This window comes from Myotis lucifugus, unplaced genomic scaffold (assembly GCF_000147115.1).
Source record: "Myotis lucifugus unplaced genomic scaffold, Myoluc2.0 scaffold_197, whole genome shotgun sequence".
In the NCBI taxonomy this organism is placed as follows: Eukaryota; Metazoa; Chordata; class Mammalia; order Chiroptera; family Vespertilionidae; genus Myotis; species Myotis lucifugus.
In genome coordinates this window covers 659,054-669,299 of record NW_005871245.1, presented here as the reverse complement: position 1 = coordinate 669,299, position 10,246 = coordinate 659,054, and the positions used below count along the sequence as shown (strand labels likewise).

General features: G+C 46.3%; 1 protein-coding gene across 1 annotated transcript in view; it reads left to right on the top strand.

The window, feature by feature from the left end:
* EPB41 (erythrocyte membrane protein band 4.1) overlaps window positions 1-9,516 on the top strand; it is a 91,350-nt gene extending 81,834 nt beyond the window's left edge. The window contains 4 exon segments of the mRNA XM_023761024.1: window positions 3,584-3,685; window positions 5,041-5,121; window positions 8,083-8,187; window positions 8,843-9,516. Of these exon segments, the coding sequence (XP_023616792.1) occupies window positions 3,584-3,685; window positions 5,041-5,121; window positions 8,083-8,181 (282 nt within the window). The 3' untranslated portion in view covers window positions 8,182-8,187; window positions 8,843-9,516.
* Window positions 9,517-10,246: the final 730 nt, after the last annotated feature.

Genomic DNA, 10,246 nt, shown 5'->3' with positions numbered 1-10,246 from the left:
TGAAGTGTAGCCTGAGGACATGTGAAAGAGAGAGAGAATGAATAGGACTTGGCAGTGAAGGGGACTAAAAAGGAAGGAATAGGAAATGACTTTAAGATTGTGCACACAATTAGCCAGAGGATGTAGGAAAGAGTTACTTGCTTATGGGAGGGAGCCCTTTACGTTGTCACTACCATGGAAACAACCGAAAGGCCCATCAGTGGGAAACAGGTTAAATAAATTATGGTACATTCAATGAAGGTAAGTCTATGCAGCTATTTTTAAAAGCTTCTGATGGGAATAGACTACGTGATAAACTGATAAATGAGAAAGCACAGTGCAAAAACGGTGTAAATATTCTGTAGAAAAACGTGCCTTGTACATAAGCACCAGATACTTTTTGGCTATTATAATTGTTTATTTGTTATAAGTATTTCTACTTCTATTTTTATTTTATTGCCAGCCGAGTAAGCCCAGGAATCTTTTTGTTATTCTTCTACAATTCTACATGTTGGGAAACAGGGTGAGAGGAGATAGGGAGCCAGAATAGGGTTTTACTGTTTGTGTATATGTGCATGTGTGTGTGCATGAGGTCAAATTTACATCCAGTGAAATGCACAGATCTTAAGTGTTGCATTTGATTGGCTTTGACAAACATATACCTGTGTCACCAAGACATATTTGGGATATAGAACATTTCCATCACTCCCTTCTTTATAACTTTTTCTAGTCAGTCCCTACCCCTCTAGCAACTATTCTGATTTCTATCACCATAGCTTAGTTGTTCTTGGACTTCAAATAAATAGAGTATGAAATAGTACACTTTTGTGTCTGAACATGTTTTTCAGGCTCATCCATGTTATATGAATCCATAGTTCACTGTTTTTTGTTGTTGAATAGCATTCCATTGGGTGAATATGCCACAATTTGTTTATCCTTTTACTTGTTGGTGGACATTTGAGTTGATTCCAGTTTGGGGCAAATATGAATAAAGCTGCTAGAAACCTTTGTGTGCAAGTCTTTCTGTGGACGTGTGTTTTCACTTATCTTGGGTAAACACCTCAGAGTGGAATTGCCGGGTCACGGGATAAATGGATGTTTACCTTTATAAGCAACTGTCAAAGCCACAGAACCATTTGAGGAAACATTGGTAAGAGGATCAAAGAAAAGAAGCCTGATGTGGGAAGAGTATGAACTGGAAATCCTAACAATGTCTCCTCTGTCTTCCACCTCCGTCAGAGACAGAAAGGGAGGAGTAAGGGGTTCAAGGGAAGGTAGAAAAAAAGCCACAGGTTTAGTAGAGGAAGAGCTCTTTAAAAAGGTTTACCCACCCTGGCCGGTGTGGCTCAGGTGTTGGTTGGGCATCAGTATGTGCACTGAGCAGTTGCCAGATCTATTCCGGCCAGGGCATATGCCCAGGATACAACTCGATTCCTAGTCTGGGCCTGTGCAGAAGGAAGCCAATCAATGTTTCTGTCTCCCTCCCTCCTTCCCCACCTCCCTTCCTTCCTCTTTTCCTCTCTCCCTCCCTTCCTCCCTTTCTTCTTCCCTCCCTCCCTCTCCCTTCCTCTCGCTCTAAAAATCAATTTAAAAAATAAAAAGGGTTAGCTCTCCTGGCATGCAAATTTATATTCATATAACAATTTATAAAATTATTTCTGTAATCTCTTTTGACCTTCAAAACAGTGCTATGGTGGAAACAGAGCACTTACTACAGTATTACCTGTTGTAAATGGGAAAACTAAAACTCAGAGGAGTCAGACTAACTTGCTCAGTTATTTGAGCTGGGACCCAAACCTCAGTCTTCAAACAAGAAGTTTCGTGCTTTAAGTCTCATTTCAAATGCTTATTAACTATAGAACTGTGACCAATTACTTAACCTCTCGACCTCAGTTTTCTTAACTATATACAGTTAGTATATAATAGGACCTACTTAAGGGTAATTGAGATAACAGTTGCATTATGTGCTTGGCACATAGTAGGAGTGCAGTAAATATTAGTTAAGTCTGAATCTAAGGTAGATAAAAGGGTCTGGGCTGAAAAAAGTATCAGCGAACTAGCCAATAATATACCCAGTATGATAGTGCCATATGTGTGAGACTTAGGTGACATGACCACGTTCCTTCTCTTTGTCTTGTCTAAATTCCTACTTGGAAGGGAACCCAGCTAGGAATTCTTCTCCTTCCTCCACCTGATCCCCCACCCCATATCTCAATAAAATGTAGTCCTTAATAAAATGTAGTCCTACTCATAAAAAGGTTGGAGGCCTCTGCTTATAATACAGATGACTTGTATAAAGTGGCAAAGAAAGATAGTGGCCTAACACATGTTTGCTTCAGGATTTTTTGTGAAAATAATTGCTATTCTCTAAATTCCTTTCTGAGACAATGTGCAATGCCAGTACCAGGTATTTTAGATCATTATCATCTGAAAAGCATGTTGCTCTAGGCAGCCTCTGTCTTCCTAGTCTTGTTTGTTTCCATAATGATTGTGGGTTAATCAGCCGGTCTGAGTCTAAAGGCCCTAACTTTTCATCAAGTTGAGTTTGGCCCCTACCAACCATCCCTCTTCCTTTTTGCTAATGTCATTTCTCAGCCTGGTCACAAAATGTTTGTCTTTCTCATAATGTGGTGAGCTCCAGAGAAACAAGAAGTAGCCCAGCCCTGTTCTCCATATAGATGAACTGTATTTTGAATACTTTTTTTTTTAATTTAGAGGGGGGGAGAAGGAGAGAAATATCGATGTGTTGTTCCACTTATTTATGCATTCATTGGTTACTTCTTTTATGTGCCCTGACTAGAGATTGAACCTACAAACTTGGCATATTGGGACGATGCTCTAACCAACTGAGCTACCCAGCCAGGGCCTGAATACTTTTAAATCCCTCCTATAGTAAGGAGGATCCATTTCAATAACAGAGTTGTTAACAGAAATGTTTTTGAGATAGTGTCTATATCTCCTTACACTTTGCCTTAAATGGACATTTCCTACCTCATTTATTCCAGTCTCCCATCTCCATCTTCAAAGAAGATAGCCTGAGGTTCCCTGGCCTTTCCCGGGCCTTTCTGGAAAGCTCTCCCTATGATTCAGAACCCACCCATGTCTTAGCAGCCAGGAGCCTGCACCTTTCCTGTTCTGGGTGCTGTGTATAAAGAGCTCCAGATCTGTAGAGAGGACAACTGCCACTCACTGGTTTTGAGTTTGCGGGCAAGTCATTCCCTTCTGTGAGCCTGAGTTTTCTTACCTGGGAGTATAAACCTCGGCCCTTTGAACTGTTTCATGGGGCTGTGTGAGCATCAGGAAGATTGTGACAGTGCGTAGTTATTGTTACTCTCGTTGAACCTACGGCTACACGCTGCCTCCTCTTTCTGATCTACCCTTATTACTGACCCAATGCTAAGGGAAACTGGGCCCCTCCAACTTTTTTAGAGGGAGCCATGTTGCCAGGGTATTTTTTAAAATTTGATTTATTAAGAGATCACTGTAAAGGAATCGGGGGATTTGATTTAGAATGGACAGCTAAAGAGCAAAACTGCATCCTGCATTTGCCCACCAGGCTTCCTTTGAGGCATAATGACGGATTGTGCTTCCTTCCCCTCTGTAGACTGACGAGAGCAATGGGGACTTGGACCCAGGAGTCTTGCTGACAGCTCAGACCATCACCTCTGAGACCACCAGCAGCACCACCACCACTCAGATTACCAAGGTAACAGACCAGCCAGTGCTTCCTGCTGGAATCCGGTGGTGCAGCAAGCTCACTGCCTCTCTGCAGGAACGACCCTGGTCCATAAACCAGGGTTTTCTGCTCCATCCCCTTTGAGCCAAATTATGCCAAGTGTCCCAGGTGGAAGGACCTGCTGCTTCCCCAGGAGTAAATCTGAAGAGACCCTGAGAGTACCCCCACCTACTTAGTAGTCTCATAAGTCACATGTGGTTGTTCTTTTCACATCCGTCTGTCTCTCTGATTAGTGAGTCTCTTATCTGGCAGTGGAGGTAAGTTTAAAAAGTCAGTTTAAGGGCAAGTTTGTTGGTATTATAATGCAAACATATTTTCCAAGCCAAGAAATCAGAACTTGGGGTCCAGCAAGGAATTTTTATGTCATGTCCAGGATCAGGGCTATGGGAACTAGAGTTTGGATCAGGGGGTCCTCAAACTATGGCCCGCAGGTCACATGCAAATACAAATATTGTATTTGTTCCCGTTTTGTTTTTTTACTTCAAAGTAAGATATGTGCAGTGTGCATAGGAATTTGTTCATAGTTTTTTTTAAAACTATAGTCCGGCCCTCCAACGGTCTGAGGGACAGTGAACTGGCCCCCTGTTTAAAAAGTTTGAGGACCCCTGGTTTGGATGCTGAAATACTGGAATTATCACAGTAGTGCTTACGGGGGCAAGAGGGACAACCTGTCTAACATTGGGACTGCTCTCGGGAAGTCGGGGACAAGCCATGTTTGCTGTAGCACTGGAAGAAAATGCATTTTCTTATTAGCAGGAAATCTAGATTTCTGACCAGGCTCTGCCATCAACACACGGATGACTGGAAGCCAGTTACTTAGCATACCTAGACCTTGGTTTTCTTCATGTGTCAAGTCGGGAAACCAAGCCACGCTGAGGGGATTATTTGAGGCCCTTTTGACATCAATAATATGAAAATGCTTTAAAGTAAAGAACCCAATTTCAAGTTGTGTGAGACTCTTGGTCAGTCTTCTGATTTTTTTTCCCCTCCTGAAAACAGTCAAATAAAATATACAGTAATGAAGAAACAAAATAGATCTATTTTGTTTACTCACTGAATTTCTGTGGTATTTATGAGAAAGAAAAAGGGGAAAATAAACAACTAGAGAATTCTGACTTTCGGTTTAACTTATTGAAGATTTTAGCAACCCAAGGGATAGAGGTGTGTTCATTTAGCAGGTTCGGCCAAGATTTTGGACAAGTAGGTGAGAAGCTATCCTATCCAGTACCTAGCAGCAGATTAAAATTTAGAGTGGAACTTTCAGAATAATCTCTTGCTGTTTCTTTTTCTTTCTTTCTCATATGACCCCCTCCCTTTGGTTTCAGACTGTCAAAGGTGGGATATCAGAGACCCGGATTGAAAAGAGAATTGTGATCACAGGAGATGCCGATATTGACCATGACCAGGTGGGAATGCTGAGGAGACCCTGGGCATGGGAGGGGTCCTGGGCAGGAAGACTGATGGATGCAAAAGACACCTCTGCCAGCTTCCCCTCCAAAGAGCCCCCTCAGCTACTGTCGCTCTTACGCAAGAAGAAAGACAGAGGGAATCAGATCACAGAGGCTGTGGGCGGGGGCCGTAGACTGGGGAAGCAAGGAGGTGTAATAGGAAGAAATGGACTTCAGACTCCAAACAGCTGAGTTTAAATCCTAGGTCTTAGCAAATCCTAGCTCTCAACTCCCCAGGCTTCTGCTTCCTCATCTATAAGATGGCATTTTCCTCCCAAGGTTGTAAGACTGAAGTGAGATACAGCATGTGGCACATGGTGGGCTCCAAGTAACTGGAGCTGTTGCTATGCGGGGATATCGGGTCCTAAGCCTCTGCTAGGGACAGCAGGTGATAGCAAAGCAAAAGGAAGGTGTGACCTCTACCCTCAGGGCTGTCGTAGCTGAGGAGACAACTAGGGGGACAGAGACCGGACTTGATTTCTGCCCTAGATCTATCACTGACTTACTGTGTGACCTCGGGCGAATCACTTTAACTCTGATTTTTTTTTTTCCCTCTCCTAAAAGAGTACGTTGATCTAGATAATTTCTGGGCCTTTCTGAGAGCTAAATTCTATGTTTTTATGTTAATTAGGTGCTAATTGTGTGCTACAAGCAATTAGCAAATAATAAGGTCAGGATTAATGTTCCCAATTCTCTGCCAGTGAGGTTAGAACTAATGCTGCAGAGAAGAGGGGGTGGAAGACACTGCGTGCAGATGCTTCTGGAATCATTGACAGGAGCGCCGGAGCAGTGATGCTGTGGCCTCTATGCTGATATGCTGAGTGCCTTAAAAAAAAAAGAAAAGAAAACTTGAGCTGAGTGCCGGCTGTTCCCTTGGTAGCAGGCTTGAGACTTACAGCTAAGAATGCTGGGCTCAGGGTCCCAGCAGCAAGGCTGCTCACCCAAGTGGGAGGCCTTGCAGCCTGTCTGCCCCAGCTCAGTGGATCCTGCTGCATCACCAGCCTGCACCCCTCCTCAGTCTCATGTGATCTGGGCCCCCACTCTGTGCTCGCTCAGTCTGTGCTGGACAGCAAGAGCGGCGGGCAGAGAAAGTGCGTGGGGCTCAGGGTGAGATAGACCTGGGTTGAATCCTGACTCCAGAGCTCACTGGGTGTCTGCCCTTGCGCAGATGATTTTACTTCTCTGAGATGTGGTTCCCTTTCTATAGAATAAAGATAATCGGAGGTTTCTTCAGGGCTGTTGTGACAAAGGGACAAGCACACTTGATAGCTCAGAGAGATGCTCCGGGTCCCGCGGTTCTCTAGGTACTGAGGGCTACGTGAAAGGAGGTGTGCCCCCTGGATGGGTTGCGGGAGCACTTTCAGGAGGACTATTCAGGAGAAGCTGTGTGATGCAGGCTTTCATAAAGAGGCAGGTGAAGGCCGGAGTAACCAAAGAGAGGGCGAGGGCTGGGCCTTGAAGCATGAGCAGATGAGTTGAGCAAAAAGAGGTCAAGGAGGGTGAGGATTAACCAAAAAAAAGATCAAAAGAGGATTTCCCTTCTTCCCCTGTTGCTCCATCTTAGAGATGGTTCTTTTAAAAGTGTATTTATTGATTTTTAGGGGGTGGGGGGAGGGAGAGGGAGAGAGAGAGAGAAACATCAATGTGAGAGAGAAACACCAATTGCCTGCCTCCCACAAGCCCCCTACTGGGGATCAAGCCTGCAACCCCGGACATGTGCTCTGACTGGGAATAAAACTGGCAACCTTTTGGTGCCCTAATGATGCTCATCCAACTGAGCCACACCAGCCAAGGCTTAGAGACGGTTCTTTTTAAAAATATATATATATTTTCTTATTGATTTTTAGAGAAGAAGGGAGAGGGAGAGAGAGAGAGAAAAACATCAATGCATGAGAGAAATGTCAATTGGCTGCCTCCTGCACACCCCCTACTGGGGATTGAGCCCACAACCCGGGCATGTGCCCTGACCAGGAATCAAACCCGAGACCTCTTGGTTCATGGGTCGACGGTCAACCACTGAGCTACACCAGCCAGGCTTAGAGATGGTTCTTAAGAGCTGGGTCAGCAGTCAGCTGGTCAGATCTAGCTAGAGTCCTTTTTAATGGGGGAGGGGAGCACTTCTCTGAGAATTGGTGTGCCACCAGACTCCAAGGCTAAAGGCTGAGACCTGCAGCCCAAGGAGAGTAGTGGCTTCATTGCTCTTTCCCTCTGCTCCCTCTAGCTCACCTGAAATGATCAAACCCCTTCAGATGCTAGACAGCCCCCCCATCTGAAAAACTGTGTGGTAAAGAGGAAAGTCCAATGGACTTGAGTTAAAACGCCTGTTGCGTTACTTACTAGCTGTGAAACGTTCAGCACTTTAACCACTGAACCTCAGTTCCTTGTTTATAAAAGGGAAATAATGATTCCACCCTCGTGCACTGGGTTGTTGTGAAGATTAACTACATAAAATAAGTAATGTGGTTAGGCTAGTACATGGCATGGAACTAGGCCCTCCCGCTCTTCCTGTCTTCTCCCTCCTTTAGCCAAAGCCACCTCTTCCTTTTGGTAGCACGCGTCTTCCTTTTCCTCTCCTGTTCTGAACTTCCCAGGCACCGTTTGCTGAACACAGATTTTGCTTTGTCCTTTAGACTCACTTCTGAGTGGATCCTCCCAGACCCACCCAGCAGGTGCAGCCTTCACCCCTGAAGTCCTCTCTGATTCCTTAAAGATGCTCTGACCCTCCCTGTCTGTGCCTTTAGTCCAGGAGCCTCCCTGTGCAGGAGAGAGTGGAGACGGTCATCATCAGCTTGGCTTAGCCTGAATGCTGCCCTGGTGCTGCAGACAGGATGGAATTTGCCAGGAAAATGCTGTCCTGTGACCTTACCTCACTGGCCAAGCTGCTTCCTGCCTGATGGGTGCCCTTTCTGTCCTCCGCAGGTCCTGGTGCAGGCCATCAAGGAGGCGAAGGAGCAGCACCCGGACATGTCAGTGACCAAGGTGGTCGTCCATCAGGAGACTGAAATCTCTGAGGAATGAGCTCAGGTAGGGGCTATTCCTGCTGCAGTGGAGGGTGCTCCCTCCCCAGCCTCAGAGAGCACTGACCAGGAACCCTGGCCACTCTGGGAGCCATCCCCCCAGAGGCGTCCACCCTGGAGCTGGGTACAGTGAAGGCAGAGGAGAGGTTGACGAGGGCGACATAGGAGGTTATTAAGTATTTGGCTCCAACTAAAGCAGCCAGGTCTCCTGTGTCCTCCCGCCCTTAGTGCCTGCAGTGCTGGTTGGAGGCGATACCCCAAATGTGGAAGCAAACCCCACCCACCTCCTGAATCTTCATGCAGTCCCTGCTGCTCCACCTTGCGCACCTCCCCTTCTCCTCTCTGCTCTCACGGAGAAAAGCCAGAGAACAAAACCAAGAAAGACGGGGCCAGGCTGCCTGGAGACGGAGGGGCTGGGGGACAGGGAGAAACGACTGAGGTTCTCGCAGCAGACGAGAGAGTTGGCAGCAGGGTAGCTGCTTTTTGAGAGACAGGGATCCAGATAAACTCATGCCTAAAAGTGATTTACAAATGACTGGAAGATGCTATCCATCACCAGTCAGGACTGGGCCTTGATGATTACTTGTGGCCACAAGAACTTGGTGTTGGGACTGGGTGAGTCTCCCTGCAGGATTTATCAACTTTGCTTTTCTTTCCTCTAGGAATCACTTACCCCCGACTCCCTGCCCGTCTCCCATCCAAGAGAAAACCAGAGAAACGGCAAAGAAGCTAACCTGCAATAGTCAGACTTCAGACTTTCAAGGTTCTAAACCACCAGAAAATTAATTTCATTTTCTATTTGGAGTTTATACCAACAGAGTCTTTTAGACATCACTGACCTTTTGAATACCTTTTTCTATATTGTGATACTAGAACTGTTCAACTTTTCACTCTACGAACTGTTTTTAAAGAGCTTTTTGGTTTTTTATGGGGTGGTTTGTAACCCCTTCAGCCCAGCCTCTCCCCATTGGTTTCCAACCCAGATGCTGACAGGGCCCACAGAATTCTTCTGGAAGCCTCCAAAGACTGTCCGCTGTGTTGGGGCCAAAGCCAGCTGCGTGGGGCTGCCCTGCTCTCCCCTCGTTTTATACCCTTTGGGCGACAGTAGAAACTTTAAAAACCAGCCCTTTCTCAGAGCCAATGATGTGACTTCACAGGAATGTCGGGCAGGGTGCTGCCCCGATCCACAGACCCAGCAGAGCCCCTGTCCCTTTGCGGAGGGTGGTTTGGGGGAGCAGAGACCTCTGCCAAGAATGTGGTATTGCTTTTCCTTCCTCCCTCCTGTTCTTTCTTTTTGGAGATTCTTTAGATCAAAGATTAAGAAGTTGCTCAGCTCTATCTGATACTGTGAATGTTTTAACAGATCTGTGGCCTTCACCTTCCTGCCCTCCGACCCCTTTTACCTCGCCAGAAGCACTGGCTCTGCTAGGTACTCCCCCACCTCCCATCTCAGGAGAGCAAAACTCACAGGAAAATAGGCACTTTGGGCCAAAAGCACTAATGGCACATTTTTAGTGGTGATTTGGGCAAAGAAAATGAATGAGGTTTTTGAAAGGGTTTTCTAGTTCTGGGAATGTGCACTGCACACAGGGGAATGGAGGGTTCACCTCGTTCAGGTCCCGCTAAGAAGCATTTCCAGGTGACCACCCCGACCATGTGGCAGCTCTCAGAGCACAGGACCACGCGTCAGGGGGCCTACCCTTCCCTCAGCTCTGTCACCAGCTCAGCACACTTCTCCTTGCTGCTCCCTGTCTGTAAACTGGAGCAGATCTGTAACGCCCTTCCCGCACCGGGAAGTCACATTGGGGACAAGCTAGTATGAGGGGTGTCTTTCCGGGCCTCTTCCCCCTCCTCCCTCTCTGCTGACAGATCCTGAGGTTTGGCAATAGTCAGGCCTTTTCTTCCTGCAGTTGTGTGTGCGTGTGTGTGTGTGCATGAAGAAAAGCAGGCTCTGTCCAGGTAGGAAACGAGGAGAGGGACTTGGCAATTCTCCTAGTGACTCAGACACATCACAGTAACAACTCTCGCTGCAATTTTATTTTTATTTCACTTGAGAAATAAAGACT